The sequence below is a fragment of the Vulpes vulpes genome, chromosome 2 (genome assembly GCF_048418805.1).
Source record: "Vulpes vulpes isolate BD-2025 chromosome 2, VulVul3, whole genome shotgun sequence".
Taxonomy (NCBI): Eukaryota; Metazoa; Chordata; class Mammalia; order Carnivora; family Canidae; genus Vulpes; species Vulpes vulpes.
In genome coordinates this window covers 139,140,450-139,160,269 of record NC_132781.1, presented here as the reverse complement: position 1 = coordinate 139,160,269, position 19,820 = coordinate 139,140,450, and the positions used below count along the sequence as shown (strand labels likewise).

The following is a 19,820-nucleotide window of genomic DNA, read 5'->3' as shown; positions in this document are numbered from 1 at the left end:
GGTATGAATCGTTTTAGAGCGTTGTAGACAGCACTGTGTAGAGTACCAGCCCTGTGGCCCGTCAGTCAGACTGCCTGGAGAGTGGAGCAGAAGATGCAGTCTCTAGAGTCATGAGTCATGTTCCTATTAGGGTCCTCACTGGAAACCCCAGCAGCCACCTTCTGCACATGCCCACCTGGGGTGGGAGAGTCAGAAGAGGAGCAGGAGATAAATGCGAATGAATGCCTGCAGTTTCCTTAGCAATGCAGCAGAATTGCCCCAGAGCACATGCCATAATTGTCAGTTGTCTTCATCTTTTCATTCAGAGACCAGCATCCTAGTAATTTACTGCAAAATGCTGTTTCCTCCACTCTACTTGGAAAGAAATTGAGGATAGGGTAGTGAAGCTGACATTGGCAAAGTTGGCCAGGCTGCAGGAGTAGATACTGCTGGGTCTTTGGATTCAGCTCCCATAGTTCCTGGTTTCCTGGGTCAGAGGGGCAGTGTGGTTGTGACCACTCCTGTCCCCCATGGTGCAGTCAGCCATGAGCCTGGTGACCCTCCCTGCGTACGGCGGCTGAACTTTGTGCGGCTCCTCATGCTCTACACCCGGAAGTTTGAGTCTACAGACCCAAGGGAGGCGCTCCAGTATTTTTACTTCCTCAGGTAAAACTCACTTTTGACCGTTTTCTTAAGCTGGTTTTGATTTCTGCCATCCTGAGGACTATTAGAGACCTCAAGCCCATGCCAGAAACCGTGTTGCTTTTTGTCCCCTTCCAGGGATGAGAAAGATAGTCAAGGAGAAAACATGTTTTTGCGCTGTGTGAGTGAGCTCGTGATAGAAAGTCGAGAGGTATGTCAGTCCCTCTTCTTTCCCACCCATGATTTGCAGTGCACATATCCATGCTAACATGATATTTCTGGTCACTCCAACATGGCTGTGGTGGATATAGCCCAGGGAGGTTTCAGTTCTCTGGTTTCTTGGCTTCTGATCCTGAAAATACTGTGTCAGTCTTACTGCTTTCCTGGTTTATGTAAAATTCCTCCTGCCTCCCCTACTTTCTTGCCCTCCTTCATCTCCAGAGAATTGTGGCTTGTGTATATCCTTGTCCAGTAAATGGAGTAAACTTTTTTTGTCTCCACAGTTCGATATGATTCTTGGCAAACTAGAGAATGATGGAAGTAGAAAGGTGAGTTAAATGTGCCCCTGGTGATGTGTTAGTTTGCAGTGGGGGATGTATAAACTGTCCAAAGAGTGTAGTTAAGACTTTAGGATTCAAGGTGACAAAGATGCAGATCTGAGTGAAATGGCTTAGTTTAACAAACAAAGGATGAAAATCACAGGCCACAGTTGATGCCCTTTATTTTAACACACATTTACATTTCTCTTTAACATATGTAAATTTATGATGAGTTTGGTTTTTGGTAATCTCTACACCCAGCAATGTAGGGCTCAAACTCACAGGCCCAAAATTAAGAGTGACCCAGAGATCAAGAATCACACACTCTTCTGACTGAGCCCACCAGGTGCCTGATTAGATAGCTTTTTTATTATGTCCAGAGGACTCCATCTGTTCATGCCTGCCATACTTTGAGTTGAGAAGGCTACCTTTCTGTCATTCTTGGCTCCAAAAATATGCAAGAAAAGAAGTTGTTTCCTGCACTTATCAGGACCATTAGCACTGATAGAAAAGTGCTATCTCCAGATAGAAAGTGCTATCTCCAGATAGAAAAGTTAGCATTATGTTTGACCTCTTTCAGAAGGTAGTTTCTGAGGGCTCAGAACGTCACACTGTCCCTGAAGATGCAGTGGCTGTGAACCTTGGTGATTCCCTGAGCCGTATCACATGCCTACAGATGGGCAGAGGCCCAGGTGTCAGAAACGAGTCCTGACATCCCTTGGGCATTCTCCATGTGGCCTTAGGGAAGTCACCTGCCTCTCTCAGGCACTCATTTTCCTCACTGGTAAAAATATGGGTGGCTTAGAACCAGAATCTCAAGATGAACTCACAGGGCTCACACTCTCCAGCTCAGAAGAAAGGCCAGTGACCGTACTGATGACAGTGGCCATGCTTCTTGAGCAGTGACATTTGCCAGGCACTGTGCTGAATGCTGTACAGGTGTTTTCTAATTCAATCACCACAATGATAATCCAACAAGGTGTTTTTCAAGTGAGGAAATGGAGGCAAGAAAGGTTATTTTCTTCGGGATCACACAGCTAGTAAGAAGGGAAACTGGAATTTGACCCAGGCCTTCTTGACCCGGAGCCCATGCCCTTCACTCTTCTCCTGTGTGCCCCTGAGGTGGCAGGAACAGGTCACCCCTACTAGGTCCAGTGCTGAGGGAGAATCAGAACAGCCAGACAGGTCACTCTGGCCGCCCTAGCTCTTCCATTCTTCCTATGGCCTCTCACATACTCCTGACCATTTGGTTGCTGGTGAATGTGGATGGTGATTTAAAAAAAAAAAATATCCTGACACCCCTTGCCACGTATTTTTTCAGCACTGAGTTTCTTTTGCCATCTGTCTTAGAAAGCAAATCCAAAATCTTTCAGATATTTCCTCTGAGCCTCCTGATTTTTCCACCTAGTGCCTACTCATCAGCAAATGTATGATCATTGACTATTTCTCCTACCCTTTGGATCATCTTGGACAATTAGCAAGCACAGATGTCTTATTTGCTGGCTCCTCTGTGCCACCCCTGACTCTCCTTCATGTGTCGTTTCCTTGGTCCCTTTCATATGTTTAATAGGACCTTACATCTTCAAGAAAGCCAGTGTCTAGCTGATGACATATATGCATTGCCCAGAGCAAACATTTTCAGTGAAAGTAGTTTTCAGATCCCAACTGCTTCTCTGTGTTTAAAGTAACATTTCTGTGCACCTCTCTTCTCCTCCCCCTTCATAATTTGTCTTGTCAGCCTGGAGTCATAGATAAGTTTACTAGTGATACAAAGCCTATTATCAACAAAGTTGCTTCTGTGGCAGAAAATAAAGGACTGTTTGAAGAAGCAGCAAAGCTCTATGACCTTGCCAAGGTAAAGTATACCCTTTTCTTTCTCCTTAATAGATGTCGGCCTTTTGGCATTCAGTACACAAACATTTTGATGACACCACTGCTACACCACTCTCCTGCTGAGGCCTTTTCTCCTAGTGCTTAGGCAACTAATGGTCCTGTCAGGGTGAAATTCCCATTTTACAGAATTATTCCTGCCACAAGGTATTTCTGGCCAAACAAGAGGAACATATTACAAGGATATCCTGCAGGCACTGAGCTCTAGTCTCACTTGGCAGCAGAATAAGCGTCCATCACATTTTGATGGTGAAGCTTTGGGTGAAAATGCCTTCGTGCTCACCCTTCTGGTAGCTGCAGACATGCTAGTGAGCACTGTGTGTTAGGGAAGGGAGTGACAGCTAAGGCGTTTGGAGAGAACTAGAATAAGTATGTCGACATAACATATGGTGACTACTGATCATTGTGTGGCCCAAAAAAGATTATGTTCTTTTTTTTATTTTTAATAAACTGAGAAAAGTAGGCCAAAAGAAGATTTATAATTCATTTTCTTGAATTTAAAGATGTTTTGATGGAGTTCTCATTAAGATGTAGGTAAATGTACAAACATTAAGTGTACAGCTTGGTGAATTTTCTGTAGGTATATATCTGTAACCATCATCCAGATCAAGATACAGAACCATTTTTATCCATCATCTCAGAAAGTTTCCTCTTTTGGTGGTTTTCCCTTTTGCCTTTTGCTGATTATTTAATCGAGTCCTCCCTTAATTTTAAAAAAAATTGAGCAGAATGCTGACAAGGTACTGGAGCTGATGAACAGACTGCTCAGCCCTGTCGTCCCCCAGATCAGTGCACCGCAGTCCAACAAGGAGAGGCTGAAGAACATGGCGCTCTCCATTGCTGAACGGTAAGGCTGAGAGCTGGCTCCCAGGCTCTGTGGGGGCCCCGTACCAGGGTGCCAGGGTGCCAGTGCCCACCAAATCCATCTTTAGCTTTACCAGTCACATCAAGTAGTTTCCCAGAAACTCCCCATCCCTGTAGCACTGTTGAGACTTCCTGTTTCCCCACATCATAACCAATACTTGATACTATCAGACTTTGAGAGTTTTGCTAGAAAGAAGGGTATGAAAGCGTATCTCACATTCTAATCCTGCACATTGGGTTTAATTCTAGGCATTGTACTCATCAATATACTGTTAGCAACCGTCTCAAAGACATTTTGGAACAAAGCTAGTGATGGCTGGATGGGGGAATTCTTAAAGGTGGTAGTGGCCAATGTTTAAGAATCTGGCTTTCTTCCTCAGTGAGATAACTGAGTTATCAGACTTTAACTGATGAACTCCCAGGCTGAGGCAATAGTCACTACTTTTTGTGCCCTCTACAGATACTCCTAAAAAAGTGAACCAGAGAAAATTGGGTTGGAGATGCATTCCTAGAGTAGCACAGAACACTCCTTATCAAATAATCCATTTAGCAAACAGTCTTCAGTGGTGGCTGCTGGGCTTTTGGCCCATCAGAACCTTTCACCCTTCCTGTAGATTTGGATGCTTGAGATGGTAGCTGGGGCTAGAGGACCATCCTTCATGCAAAATATTTACAGATGGAGTCATACCAAATCCACCATCAACTTCGTGGCCATTTAAAAAGAACTACTTTCCACACCTTAATCACCTCATCTAGAGATTTCACGAGCTTTTTGGCTTTTTTCAAATGTTTTAAAGTTAGACATTTATACAGAAATTCATAATTTCTGTCCCCCCTTGCTGCTTTTTTGTCTTTCAGGTATAGGGCTCAGGGAATCAGTGCAAATAAGTTTGTGGACTCCACATTCTATCTTCTGTTGGACTTGATCACCTTTTTTGACGAGTATCACAGTGGTCATATCGACAGAGCCTTTGATGTAAGTTTCAAGAGGAATGTTTGAAGTGCAAGTTAATATATGCCCTTGGAAATTCAAAGCCCATCATGGGATTCATTTAAAACAAAGGAAGCAAAAATAAATAAATAAATAAATAAATAAAGGAAGTGTTACCACATTCTTCACCTGTTAAGCGAAGAAGACAAGCATGATCCTGGGAATTGAAAAGGGATTTCTCTGTTTCTCTTTTTTTCTTTTTCTCCCCTATTCCTTTCCCCATTAGTTTGAAAGTGGAGGTTTCTCAGAGTAACTTGAAATATCTGAATTTTATAATTGTCTCAGAAAATGAGGTCAGGAATTAAGTTAGCAAATTAGAATCAGAGCCTTTGTGTATATGAGGGAGCAGCATTTTCTCTTAAGAAGCCATTTTTAACATGTTAGATGCCAACCGTCTGTTTAAGGAGATGAAATGCCTGTGATGGTTGTATCATATGGGGCTGGTGGGGTTTTGTTTTAAACAGATAATTGATCGTTTGAAGCTCGTGCCCCTGAATCAGGAAAGTGTGGAAGAGAGAGTGGCTGCCTTCAGAAATTTCAGTGATGAAGTGAGTCCTTTTCTTCTTGCCTTACGGATTTTTTCCCCCACTTCTGCTGAAAGCTTTTGTTTTAATGTAGCTGATAACATTAAGAGCCCTCACACCACTCAGACTGAGTTTTCTAAGGCGAGTCCAATTTCAGGTATCTTGGGTTGGTTTTTCTGTGAGTAAACATATCCCCATCAGATTATTGTCCAGATTCCTGACGCAGAACAGTCACTTTAGTTACTTGACATTTCCTTGGGGGAACAGATTTCTGGTTGATCCTGTGAAATCTGTTTTAATTTTGTATTGTCTACTTGTTCTTGAGGGTCTTGGTGCTTAACTCTGATTTTAAGTAATTCCCTTGAGTATATGAAACCTGCACCATGATACGCTTCCTTCCTTCCCTTCTCTGAACTATTTTGTCTTGAGAAGCAGAGCACTGACCATAGACACAGTTATCATGAGCCCATGACCCCCAGAGCAACTGTCTCTGAAAGGTTTCTAGCACATCACCACCATCTAGCTTGTGAGTACTCATTTGAGCTACACACTGGGATTACTAAGAAAACTTTAAAAAATCGTCATGCCCAGACCCTCCCTACCCCCCTGCCCCTGAAATTGTAGTTTCTCTGATCTGGACTGGCCCAGAACTTGTCTGCTTGTTCCCACATGCAGCTGGGGTAAAACTCTTCTCTGGAACCCTAGACACTCAGGTCCCACTGTCTGCTTCTGGGATGTCATTAATGTCATTAACAGTGTTTCCATTTGAAACTGTTAAACTCCAGAAGCAAATACCTTTTATGCAAACATGTTTCTATTTTAGAGGAAGAAGGCAAGACCACCTTCTGCACATGTGCTGGGGAGGCTGCCTGCTGTGGTACTCAAAATGTAGAACATCTTGCCCCTTGCCCACCTGCCCTTCCTATTTGCTGTCAGTTCTACCCCAGCCACTTGCCCTTTTGTTGTTTCTCGCCTTCCATGGAATGTATTCATTGCGTTCAGGACTAAAGTGGTGCCCAGGGCGTCCCTTGTAGACAGCCCCAAGGACTCTACTAGGGCTATGCACATCTGATGGAGACAGTCTGGCAGCACTAAGATAGAGGGGCTCCTGAGGACTAGAGAACTGACGTGCTGACTCTGAAGTCCAGACTTGTGTTGGCAGGCACTCTGCTGGCCGATCTGCGGACATAGTGGCCAGATGGCAGCATGCTGTGGGCCACTGCCCCACTTAGGAGGGATGGCATAAAGACAGGAGCAGATGAGTGACCTGCCTCAGCTAGGAAGCCTGGGCTTTGCTCTCACGCTTGCCGTTTCAGTGCCACTGGCTCCTTTTGGTGACCCGGTAGCCACCTAGCCGTGGTGTGCCCAGGCCGGTTCCTCCTCCTCACTTTGTGTGTTTCCTCCGTGCAGGTCAGGCACAACCTCTCAGAAGTGCTTCTCGCCACCATGAACATCTTGTTCACACAATTTAAGAGGCTCAAGGGGACAAGTCCATCCTCGGCATCCAGGCCCCAGCGAGTCATCGAGGACCGTGACTCTGTAAGATCCCAGCGGTGGCCAGAACCATCGCTGAGAACCACCTTTCTGGTCTGCCGTCCCGTGCCACCTCATGACCCTGCTCAAGCCCCAGATGCTCTTTTTTTCTTACTGCTTAGCAGCTGGGTAAACCCTGTGTCAGGAGTCTCTCAGAAGAAGTCCAACAGTAATGGCATGGCCGTTCTTCTCAAGCTTTAAAACAAACACATGTGAAGTCTGCAAATACCACTTTTTTTTTAAGAGAGAGAGTACATGTGAGCTTCTGGTGGGGGGGCAGGGGCAGAAGGAGAGAGAATCTTAAGCAGGCTCCATGTGTACTGTGGAGCCCGACACAGGGCTCAGTCTCACACAGGCCTTGATCTCACGCTGAGATCATGACCTGAGCACAAACCAAGCACCCCATGCAAATAATCACCTTTAAAAAAATCAGACAATACCAATTCATAATGTTTCCGTAGGAATTTCCTATGCATTTTAAAATAGGAAGGTTATGGGGTACCAGGGGAGCTCAGTCCGTTAAGCATCTGTCTTTGGCTCAGGTCATGGTCCCAGGGTCCTGAGATTGAGCCCCACATTGGGTTCCCTGCTCCGTGGGGAGCCTGCTTCTCCCTCTCCCTCTGGTCTTCCTCCCTGCTTGTGCTCTCTGTCTCAAATAAATAAATAAAAATCTTTTAAAAAATAAGTAAATAAAAAAGGAAGATTATCTTATAAATCTCTGCTCAGCACTTTCATCAGAACCATGAGTACTTTTGGTCAACACATGAATTTGATGCAAACCCTTGTTTCTGCTCTTAGTGACCCCAGAGAGGTACCTATGGCAGGCATCATTATCCCCATTTGACAGCTGAGGAAACGGAGGCCCAGAGTCAGGAAGCAGTTTCCTTTTGTGGGCCCCTTCGGTGGAGGTGAAGGAACCATATCTGAAAACAAAGTCATCTGACATGAAGCCAGTGCCCCTTTCTGCTGCCTGTGGGCCCTCCAGCATTGTATGGGGCAGGCCAAGTCCAGGTAGATAGAGTCCTAGGACTTGCACGACATATGTTGTCCAGTAAATTGGACAGAAGGGCCAAGGGGTTTGACACAATTAAAAGTCCCTTTCCCTTAACTTCCCACTTAATGTTGAAATCCTGTCCTTTGTGGGCTTTCTTAGCTGTGACCCCGCAGGCACTGTCATAACCGAACTGCTGACTAGTGAGCGATGGTGGAAATGTTCACCTTCAGCAGTGTAGCTGGTGGTGCTCCAAGGGGTCCACTCAGTGGTGGGCCTATTCTTGTGTCATCCACCCACCAGGCAGCTACTGATCTGCCATGCACCATTGGACAGGCACGAGCCTGAAACTAAATGTCAGGAGACATGCCAGCAGTGGACTCACTGTGCCTGGGCCTTGGCAGGCGAGTGTTGAAGTGGTGGACATTTCTGATGTTCCGTGTGCTGCTCACGGGCCAGAGGAGGGCTTGTACAGAGAGTAGAGCAGTGGCCTGGCAGGCCCTTTTCCCACATTTGAAGGGAACTGTTCTAAGACCAGCTGAACTCACATTCTCTGTGTCTTAAGTTCTCTTTTTTTAAAAGGCACTTAGGTTTTATCACGAATAAAGCCATTCTCCTATCTTTCTCTCACTCACTACTCCTTTTTTATGATAGATAGGGATGAGTAAGATCAAGGAGAGACTTAAATGTAAAAACTACCTGCCCAAGGAGTGAGTCCCTTTTACCTGAACACCCTGAAAGTTCATTTAAAGTAGCTTCAAATCAGGCATGAAAGCCCATGTACTTTTTTTTTTTAAGATTGTATTTATTCATAAGAGACACAGAGAGAGAGAGAGAGAGGCAGAGACACAGGCAGAGGGAGAAGCAGGCTCCCTGTGGGGAGCCCGAAGTGGGACTCGATCCCGGGACTCCAGGATCACGCCCTGAGCTGAAGGCAGATGCTCAACTGCTGAGCCACCCAGGCATCCCACCCATGTACTTTAATACAGTTTTAAAGAAAATCTAATGGGCATTTTCATCATAAATTAAAAATTCCTGCTGGTTTGGACAGTCTTTAGGACATATACTTGCCAGTTTATTTCACATATCAGGTAAAAAAAAAAAATTGGCTTTCAGTTTTCTTTTTGAATAGTCCTTAGGAAGCCTAGTAAGTGACCCTTGGACCTTCCTTAAAAGTTGTTAGTGGTCTAAGAGATGTTTGTAGACTCTCCCTTTCTACTCCAGATACAGTTTCCTTCCTAGCTGTTATAAGCACCCAACACATCTCAAAATAGGGCAACCTGAAACTATTCTTGTAAGTTTCTTTATTCCATATTTAGTGATTTATCACCTGGAAGCCACTGTGAAGGTTGTCCCGTTTTTGTTTTTGTTTTTGTTTTCCTGTTACTGAAATCACCTGAGTTAAAATCTTTTTTCCTCCCAGAACAAGCTAGGAATTTCATAAATACTACTGCCTAGGAAAAGAGGGCCCAGCACTTATGTCAGGAGGGAAGAAATGGGAGGAGTAAAAGAAAGGAAAAGGGAAGAAAAGAAGCAGGAGAGGAAGAGAGCTGGAATGGGATTGGCTGCCTTTGTGGGGGCCTGAGAACTTCAGATCGCCACAGAGCCAGGTGGACAGAAACCAGCCAGGAGAGAGAGAGAGACCGAGAGAGACAGAGATGTAGAGTTGGCTGCCTGAAGCACAGGGCTGTGTCAGAACTGATCACATGTGGCAGGCGAGGCAGCTTGTCTGGCAACCTCATCTGTCTTTTGCTTAGTAGACTGGGCCCCAGTGGATGAGCTTTGCTAACTCTGCACCATGGGGGCGGCATGACAGTTGGGGGTAAGACTGTCATCCACCCACCAAAAATCTGGCCCTGACACCAAGGGGTAGAACATGGAAGATGATGGTGGTTGCTCCCAGTATAGTGCCCTCACTTGGAAGTTCATCAGTTTTCTTCTCTTCTTTCCCTTTCTCTCAGCAACTCCGAAGCCAAGCCCGAGCCCTAATCACCTTTGCTGGGATGATACCCTACCGGACGTCTGGGGACACCAATGCAAGGCTGGTGCAGATGGAGGTCCTCATGAATTAAGTGTGATGCTTTGAGGGGCTTCTGGGACTGCACGCTGTCAGTACCTCGGGCGCATGGGCCCACTGGGGTGGAGTTTCTGGTTTGTTTCTGTTGTGTTTTGTTTTGTTTTTTTTGTATTATGTATTTTTGTCAGCACCAATAAATTTCTTTGATTTGTATTTCTTTTCACATTCTTTTTTTTTTTCTTTTTCTTTTTTTTTACTTTGAAATTTTTTTTAGATTTTTATTTGTGTGGGAGGAAATGTCTTTACTAGTGCTTGGGCCAGAGAATGATAGGCTTACATAGGCATATGTGATTTGGTTAAAGTTGACCTTAAATGATTAAACATTCACCCAAAATGAGCAAGGAAATGAAGCCTTTGGGAGTTGCTTTTATTTAGATAGAGTATTCCATATGGCAGGGCCACGGTTCTTTTCTTTTTTTTTCTTTTTCTTTTTTTTTTTCTTGTTTTTTTTTTTTTTTTTTTTTTTTCACATTTTCATTTGTGAAAGCCACCCTCAGCCTTGCCCCTCTTTTCTCTTGGGCGTGCCTTGGGGTCTGGGTGGTCTAAGACCATCCTCCAAATCATCTGCTCTATTCCAGGATTAATTAGTTTGCTCTTCTGGTGAAATCCCACTGGAGATGAAAATAGACCTAGAAAAATAGCTTTTTTAAAAAGGAACATTATAGGTACCTCAGCTGGAATGTAAGGAAGGGCAGGCCTCTGTGTTTCTCCCTCTGTAATTGCCTGCATGGGCCTGTGCACTCCCCTCCTCCAAAACACTTCTAAGCTCAGTCTTCCTTTCTCTGGTGGTTGGTTCCTGTTGGACAACCCACCTTTCCAGCTGCTCCACTCATGAGGCCCACTGGCCAGGCAAGCTCCTGGGTCGTGTTCCGAGTGCTGATGTACAGAATCCAGATGCCACTGGGCATCAGCACTGAGTGCCTGGTTCCTGAGCAGAGGTTGTCCCCCATCATTGGCTCGGTTTCTCCTGCCACCAGTCCTGAAGCCCTGTACTAAACTAGAGAGGATGAGGATGATTGTTTGTTCCTGAAAGGGCCAAGTGAACTTCCGGAAATCAGGCAGCAGTCAGCCATGCTGGTTTTACCGACTGTTTTGGAGGCCAGCTCTCCCAGGAAGATGTTAAGATGCCAGAGTCTCCAAATATGCTTTTCCTCTTAGAAGTTCTTTGCCACAGGGCATGGATACCCTCACTGTCCTGTGGTGGTTAAAATAGTTGTTAACTTTCCTTTTGGGAAAGCACCAATCTTCCCCAAAATAATAATGGGACCATCTGCTGTTTGTCAGTTGGATTCCATGATCCATCAAGGACGTGGCCTGAGGGTCGGCAGGGGCTGCCTCTGCCTTCATTCTGTCCCACCTATTCACCCTGGAGCACCCACCTCCAGTTGAGCTTCACTAAGAAAGTCTCAGAAGATGAGCCCTGCAGGGAACTTGATTTAGCAAGCTGTACTGTTTATATGTGCTGATTTATATTTTACACAAGTCCCACAGTTCACCTTAACAGTGCTTTTACAAAGAGAGTACACAGCAGACTTAGCATAAAGTGTGACTTTGTGATCTACTTTTAAATATTAGATCTTCCTCATAGATAGACCTGTAACACCAATGTAAGGGCTTACATTCTTTAAATGTGTATTTGCTCCCTGCCTCACCACTTGTTTATCGTTGTGAATTTGCCTTTCCTTGCATCATACCGTTCCGCTAGCTCCAAATAGGAGAGCTGCCCATGAGCCCCACATAAGGGGTTGGGTCCTCAGCCCTTTGACCTGTGGATGAGACATAATATCAGGAGAAAAGCAACCAGACCTTGAACTGCCCAGATGGGGGAGCTGAATGGAGTTGAGAGGAAAGCTGTCCCTGGTTGGCTCTGAGGACTTGCCCAGTAAGAGCCATCTGTAGGAGAAATAAGATAACTGGCTTCATTCCAGAAAGGCCAGACTCTCAGAGCAAATCCCAGGGCTTGCCCTAAGGCCTGTTCTGTGGTGACACGTGGCCTATTTGGTGTAGAGACACAGGAAACAGGCTGAGTTTGCAAGGCCGCAATATAACAGGTTCCCCTATATCCATGGTTACAGCTTGTGCCCAGAAACCATGGTCCTGTGACAGGCCATTAGGTAAAAGTCATCCTCAGCTCACCCATTCAGGGAACTAAATCCTTTCCCTTGATGGCCGTCCATGATTTTAGGACCATTTATACAGAGATGCAGAGAAAGGCACTGGGAGTCTCACATTCCAGGGATGATTCCAATCTTTCTAACAAAATCAAGGGCAGTTGGAGATTGACAGGGTTAGTGCCTGCCTCAGAATGGCTCATAATCAACTCACTGAGACACTCAAAGGGAAGTACTGACTTGATCAGGGTCCTTTTCAGAGGCCTTGAGATTGTATTTCAAGGATTCTGTTCCTTTTATTTATCTATCTATTTTTAAGTAAAACAGCTCTGGCTGCCTAACTTCAAAGGGAAAACAAGAGGAACTGGTGAGCTCTCTGAGAGCAGGTCCTTTGGTTTTATCACTTCTGAGATGGACAGACTCATCAAAAAGCAGGAAGCGCTAGTTCACACTGGGACTGGAATGTGGGCCCTGCCCCTGCCCCTTTAGAACTGAGTGTCTCATCAGAGACTTCATGGCAGTAAGGCTGTTAAATTGTTAACAATTTTACATGCCAGTTAAATTGTTAACTCTTGATGCAATTTTAAATAGGGGCTTGGGTTACTGAATGCACAGTATTACAAACTTTTCCCCCGCAGTATCCAGTATTTGCTGATGAACTCACCCACCCCCAACCAAAAAATTGAGGACTATTCACTCTGGATTATCACTCCTGCCTGCTCTGAGTAAACTCTCTGGGCCAAACTTTTAATACTATATCTAACAACTACGTGTGGATGTGCCGACATATTGCTACCATAGACTAGATCTCCACAGTCCTTGTTTCTCCATTAGGCATCAGAACTTTTGTCTAGCTAATTAGGTAGTTCACATCATTGCCAAAGTTCCTCACACTACTCAGGAAGTGACTCCCACGTGCCAGATGCCTGAATAAAACCCCAGGCTGGTGGGTTGCCCCAGGCCTGCCAAAGTGCTGGCAAGCCCCCCCCCCCCCCCCCCCCAATAACTGGACTCTCATTCAGTATCAGTCTGCCCCGGAGATCAAAAAAAAAAAAAAAAAAAAAGGCTTTTGGGTGGGTGGGTGGGGCGGTTCTGCATGTCTCCCTTTTCTTCATTCTAGGCTGACATCAGATGTCACCTGTGTCCAACCCATCTTCTGACCATTTCATAGTAAACTAGTATTCCTAGTACCACAGGGCAGGGAGAGGAGGGGAAAGATATCTGTCTTCCTGCCACTAACCTTTCTAACTGAAAAGGTTAGTGGGAAAAAACTTAAAAGTACTAACTAAAACTACTTAAACAACTTGCACCTCTCCTTGCCTTGTTATATGGCTCATGTGGCTGGCTAGAGTCCGGGGCCTGGCTGAACAGGCCCCGAGGGTCCATGTGCCAGCCCAGGCTCAGCTAGCAGCTAAAGAGCCCCTGCATGTTCTGGGCCCTGCTAGGTGACTGGGGATAGCCAGGGGTATCAAGTCACCCTTCTAAAATTGTTCACAAGTCTAAGAAAGTGGCCTCCCCCCACATACACTCCTCTTTGCCACATCTAAGTGGAAATACTGGTAGTTTGAAGTTGCTAACCTAGAAGCATAGAAAAGTTTTTGTCCTAACCTTGATTTTTGAAATTGCTTCTGGTTGCCTTCTGGGTATATAGCCCACGATGGATTGCTCAGCAAATCAAGCAGATTCTTTGCTTTGGCTTCCTATGCCACATCCTCAGTACCAGCTCCACGTGCCTGGATTCAGACTCCTTGTCTCAGATTGGAGGCCTTTAATAGGCATTCAGTCTGAAAGAAAGTAGAGAGGAGTATCTCTGGGGGTTAGATGAAACAGAGCTTATCCCTCAAGGAAAGGTGCAGAGCTGTACAGTATGCAGGGAGATGTTGAGAGGAAAGGGGTAGAACTTTGATTCACTATTAACAATAAAGGTCAGATCTTAAGGACAAATGGGTTATGGATGGCTGGCCAGAATCCTAGCATTGCATTAGCATACTCTCCTCCATGTTGCCTTTATCCCTGGGGTTTTTAAGGAACTGTGGAGAGATGAGAGGGTAAAGTACTTCAGGCAGTGACTTCTATTTGAGCAGGAAGCAGGGAGCCAGTGATCTCAGGACTAGGAGAGAAGCTGACATACCGTAGCCCCTTCAGTGGTTCCGGCCTACCTGGCCTTGGGCTCTCAGGTGGTATCCGAGGCTGCAGGGCTTACAGCTAAGAAAGCCCCCTTCATTTGGGCCATGTCCAGTTAAATTTAAATTTCCCATAAACAATGAATAAGTTCTTAGTTACAAGTATGTCCTACTTTTATTTGGCTGCCCTATCCAGGCTAGCCTCTGCTGGCTTTTGCTGCCTAGAGGCATCCAGGTTTGGCCGAGGCTCTGGGAGCTCTCCAGCTAAATTGGATTACCCTGATTTGTTGCACTGTTTGTGCTTCTGTGGGCAGTGGAAATGACAGTGAGATATGAAGTCACTTGAGAGAGGGCTGTAACTAGAATTCAGTTTCGAAGAGCCAGGCAGGCTGGCTGCGTGGGATGACTGGGCCCCGGTTGACCCCAGCAGCTATCATCTACTGGGTATTTTTCCATCAGGAATTTCAAATGTGTATTTTATAAAGAGAACAAGGAGGCAAAATACATACAGGCTTTTCTCACTTGGTCAGTAACTTTTATTAGAAATGCAGTGGGGAGAATTCTTTGCTTTATTAAGTTATTTCCTTTTGTCTTTGCTTTTCTGACATTGTTGCTGTGTGGTGTTTGTGGGGAGAAGGGACAGGCAGGAGTCAGTGTATGTGTTCTGCATGTTTCTCTCTGTACAGTAACTTCTGCATTTACTCTGTTTAGGATGGTTCTTTCACCACCACCCCTGTCCATAGCCAGTAAATTTCTGGAATGTTCTCTCAAAATGCCATGTGCTCCCTTTGTTGAGTTCTTCAGTGGAGCAGAAACCTCTCTTGGGTCTTCTTTCCTGGGAATGTTCTTGGCTGAGGCTCAGCCTGGGACTCCTCATAGGGCAGCAGAAGCACCTCTTGTCAGCCTTCGAGGGTGACTGAGCCATGCCCCCTCTCCTTGCAAGGAAGGCTGTAGCCTCCCAGGTCCCTGGGTCTGCAAAGTCCCCTACAGGTCTGTGTAAGTACAGGACTCCCATCCCAGCTCTGAAGTCTTGTTCTCCCCTCCTGGTCTCAGAATTCAGTCCCTTGGTCAGGGGTCTGAGGAAGGTCAGAGTCTGGCTGGAGGTGTGGTGGGGTGATGATAAGAAGCCTTGCTGATCAACCCAGCATGTGGCATGCATTCTGGGACTGTGGGAACTGGTAACAGTCTGTGACGCTTTATTTCAGACTCTCAGTGAAAAGTGTTTTAAATGGGGATTGAGAGCTAGTTATTGGCCTTGGGAAAGGGGAATTATAGGCCTCCAGGATTGGGGGCTACGTATTGGTCAGATGGTGGGAGAGACTTTGGCCTGGACATAGGACGCATGTGTCCTGCTCTCTTGGATGGTATCTGCCTGCATTTCTGACCAGGAAGGGCATTTTTCAGAATCTGGGCTTGGGATTCCATTTGGGAATCCATATGCAAAAGACTGAGGAGGTAGGAGGTGCTCATCTCTCTCCACCAGGGGGACCTTGTCCTGGTGAGGGGCTCTGAAGTGATTCCACTCCAACTGCATGGTGGCCCGAGTGTTCTGTCCCTGAAGGGAGAGTTTTAGCCCACTCCCTTTGCATGGGGTCCCTCAGCTTGTTCTGACCCCTAGGGCTGATGAGAAGCCATTTTCTGATAAATCACTTGGGAATTTGGCCTTCATACAAGTGCTTCACATTCCTTTGTTGGGCTTACTGGTCTCTCCCAGGACTCTGCATCACCTCCCAGTACAGGCACAAGTGAGCCTGTGGCTGGCAAGGAAAAATATCTAGGGGGTGAAGACAGATGGAGAGCTCACCTCTGGGTCAGTGTGGCCCTGTTGTCCAGGCCTCAGAGTTCAAGGCTCTAGAGTGGAGCCCTCTATTAAAACCTTGTAAAATGCCACCCAGGTGGCAGTGAAAGAGGACAGGGCCATTTGTCACCCCAAATGAGGAACCACTGTGGGTCTGTGGGTGTGTCTTCATGCTAATCAGCCTGATAGATAAACTGGCTTGTATTTTCAGGAAAATTAAGCCAAACCATAGAAGGGCACTTTGGTTTCTCCAATAAGGATGTTTGAGATGTGGCCCTCTACTGGCCAGCAGCTATCATTAGCACAAACGGCCTCAGAAGGATTTCTAGATCCACCACCCCCGCATCCCCACAACTCCACCCTGAGGGGAAAGAGCTCTGCACCAGGGTGGGTGGGGAGAGGGCAGGGCAGGGCGAGGCAGAAGGGGAAAACACCCTCAAGAGCAAAGGCTTGTAGAGCACAGAGCCCTGAATGGAACGAGCCCACAGCAGCGCCACCAGGCCTCAGGCCCTGGCGTTTTCGAGAGACAGCCACAAACTTTGGGGCTAGGCTGGCAGTTGGGTTAAAGCCCCTTCACCTCTGGGTGATCAAATGACTGAGGGCAAGTCATCTGACCACCCTGAACCAGTTTGCTCAGGTATAAGGCAGGGATAGAGCTTATGGAAGTCACGTTCCTACTGCCTGTCACAGCGTGGCCCTCCATAAAAGTTAACGTTGGCCACCCTGCTCCCAGCCTCCTTTAGACGAGTCTCTGGGGTTTCAGGTATGTCCTCTGCCATTTGGCTTCTGTCCTTCACAAGGTTCTTCACATGGGTGCAGGGTAGACCAGTTACTCCCACTCCAGGGAGGATGGCTTTTCTTTTTCTTTTTTCAAGAAACAAAATTAGGTCAAATTGGTAGGCTAAAGCTTCGCTATTAGGCAACAGACGTTGTTTGACATGCCAAGTTCAGCTTGTGATTCCTGTTGGTTCAGTGGCTGCTAAATGGAGAATGTGGGAGCATCTACCCTGTGTCCCGGGCACACGGTAGTGAAGAGAACCCATGTCCCTGCCCTCAAGGAAGTTACATTTCACTGGAGCCAGTGAGACCTACAGCAAAGATCCTCTTCCTGTAGCTTCCCTCAGCCACTCAGCACCCACCAGAGGCCTTGGGGCTAAGAGGTTTGGGATGATTTTTGAAACTGAGGCACAATCCCTGCTTAAGCTCACATTGTGGTTGGGGAAAAGAGATAAACAGGTATGTGTGCATGTACCCACAGACCCACCATAATAAAATAGGAAGCCCTAAGAAATGCTGCAAGAAAAAGCCAGATACAGAAGATTCCAGGCAGGATTTCCTGTGGCTAAGGGGTGCGGGAGCTATCTGCAAGTGACCAGGATTCAGACCCACAGACATGGTGGCGGGGGTGGGGGTGGGGGTTGGCTGTCATGCTAGCCCAGAACACAGTGAACCCCAGCTCCCCTCTTAGCCCGGCCCCCGCCAGCAGTGTCATGCAGCTGTTCATCTCTCCTATGACCTTGAAGCAGGAGCAACAGCAGGACTCAGGTGAGTTGAGGGGCCCTGGAGCCAGGTGAACTGCCAGGGGCCCTAGGCTTCGTGTTCAACCCTTCCTGGCCAAGCTCTTTGTTTAAGAGGTGAGTGTGTGGGACTGGGTGGGGCACCTGGGGGAGGTGTGGTCCATAAAGCAGAGAGATGGGGGCAGGGGTGTCTGATTTGAGGGCACACACTTGTCTGTACAAATCAATAATTTAAAGGCTACTTGCTGGCCTTGGGCAATGAATTCAGCACAAAGGGCTGGCGGCCTGCTGATGTATCCACATGTCCACCCAGGAGAAAAAGCTCTTTAAAAACTTTGTACAACACAGAAGATGGTTTTTAAGAGACTGAATCATCATTACCTTTATGAAGAAGAGCCAGACTTTGTGCTGCACACAGCCTCGGTCAACACATTTTCCTCTAGCTTATAGCTCTGGCTCTGCCAGTTTCAGCCCTGGTACACATTTGAGTCACCCAAGGAGCTCTTAAAACCACAGGTATCCGAGGCCCTGTTCCCTGAGCTCCTTCCTGCCTTAGTTGGCCTGGGGAGGGCCCTACACAGCGATTGAAGTTTTTTTAAAAAGCTCCCCAGATTATTTTCCTTGGGTCAGGAACCTCTGTTCCAATTGAAAACAGTACAGAAGTTGTCTCTAGGCATCTCCAAGTGTAGAAGCCGCTCCCCCACCTCTCAACACAGATTTTCAAAAAATCCCAGAATGTCTGAAATGCACCAAATAGGAAAATAAAAATTCTAATTAGGAAAAGTATGCATTGCACTCAAGCCCATTGGGTCAGCTTGCCCATCATGTACCCACCAAGGTCAAGAGCTAACACAGTCTTTCATGGTAGAGGGTTAACCAGTAAAAATGACATCAGCTGAAGAATATCACTATCGGAGGGACAGGAGGGTTGGGTGGACATTTTGCAGGAAATCACAAGTGATTGACCACCTGACAACTCTAACCAAATCCCTGGTAGTGTCCCACCGGCCCCCAGCCTTTCTGTGTCCACCACTGGCAGGCCCACATTGTGACAAGGCTTGCCCTGAGCCTCTCTCGTGCACGTGCTCAGTGGTGCTGCTAACAACCCACTAGGGATAAGGACCCAACTTATGTTCTACATGCAGCCCCTCACACTTCCTGCTGTGGATCTCTATACCCTGCGGGACCACCACCCAGCCAGAGTGACCCAATCTGGAGGGGAGATTCCCCTTGCACCCAAACCCCTTCCCCATGTTAGCACAAATGCAACCTCAGAGGCAAGTGTCATCTTACACTTGACCCTGGGGTGCAGGGTGACCATAGCCAGTGGTCCTTTGGGATTCGACCTTGGGGTATTAAGGCAATCAGCAGCTTATTTCAAGTATCTGGTGAAGCAACCATGGAAGGAGAAGCCAGTCCCACTTTGAGCCTCTAGGATCCTCTTAATATGTCCTGCTTTATACACAGCTTTGGTCAAAGCCTGCGCTCTGATGACTGCAAAAGACCAAAGCCAGCTCTTTTGGGTTTCTGCTTCCTAATTCTGAGCAACTCTTCCCACCACTTCTCCCCTGCCCCAACTTTTTTGTTGCTTAATCAACTCTAGCAACTGCCCATACCAGAAAGCAGTGTCATAAGCAGTCAAGGATGGGTTAATTTTCTCCCACTTTTTTTTCCCCTGATAGTGGAAGAGCTGAGCTAAAATTATATACATATCATTTACATTGTAGAACGCCAGTAATATCCTCTAAAATACTTCCTTCACTCCCTCTCTTGATCATCAAAAGACCCATTGACTAAGAGGAATAACCTGTTTGATGATGAAACTAAGGTGTATAGGGATAGGCGTGAGGTCATAAGGTAGGTGGTACAGAGCCAGAGCCAGGCTGATTTTGGCTCACATCCTCCCCTTGACCACTGTGTGTCCAGGGCTGGCCCGGCTTGGGGGACAGGATGGAAGAGCTGCGCTTTTAAAAACAGTTCTGTGGTTCTAGGTCCCTTGATCCTAGCTGTGGGAGCTCCTGGGCTCCATGAAAGAGCCTATTAAAGAGTATTCTGGAAAAAAAAAAAAAAAGGATTCTGATTAGAAATATACCATGGATTTCAAAATTGAGCAGAATAACTATGTTTCTCCTATTGCTTTCAAGAAAGGCAAAACAAGTTACAGTAAAGTTAGGAAAGCTAAAGATGTATTGAAAAATGAAAGTTTAGTCTCTAGAGCTCAGGGGTTAGAGCACTTATAAA

At 46.4% G+C, this 19,820-nt stretch overlaps 1 protein-coding gene across 3 annotated transcripts in view; it reads left to right on the top strand.

The window, feature by feature from the left end:
- Window positions 1–10,183, top strand: part of NUP93 (nucleoporin 93) — a 109,798-nt gene extending 99,615 nt beyond the window's left edge. For all 3 annotated transcript variants that reach the window (XM_026011784.2, XM_026011785.2, XM_026011786.2), the window contains 9 exons: window positions 519–645; window positions 760–832; window positions 1,125–1,169; window positions 2,899–3,015; window positions 3,779–3,897; window positions 4,773–4,890; window positions 5,370–5,453; window positions 6,840–6,968; window positions 9,915–10,183. In XM_026011784.2, the coding sequence (XP_025867569.2) occupies window positions 519–645; window positions 760–832; window positions 1,125–1,169; window positions 2,899–3,015; window positions 3,779–3,897; window positions 4,773–4,890; window positions 5,370–5,453; window positions 6,840–6,968; window positions 9,915–10,025 (923 nt within the window). In that variant the 3' untranslated portion in view covers window positions 10,026–10,183. The remainder of the gene's footprint in view (window positions 1–518; window positions 646–759; window positions 833–1,124; window positions 1,170–2,898; window positions 3,016–3,778; window positions 3,898–4,772; window positions 4,891–5,369; window positions 5,454–6,839; window positions 6,969–9,914) is intronic.
- Window positions 10,184–19,820: the final 9,637 nt, after the last annotated feature.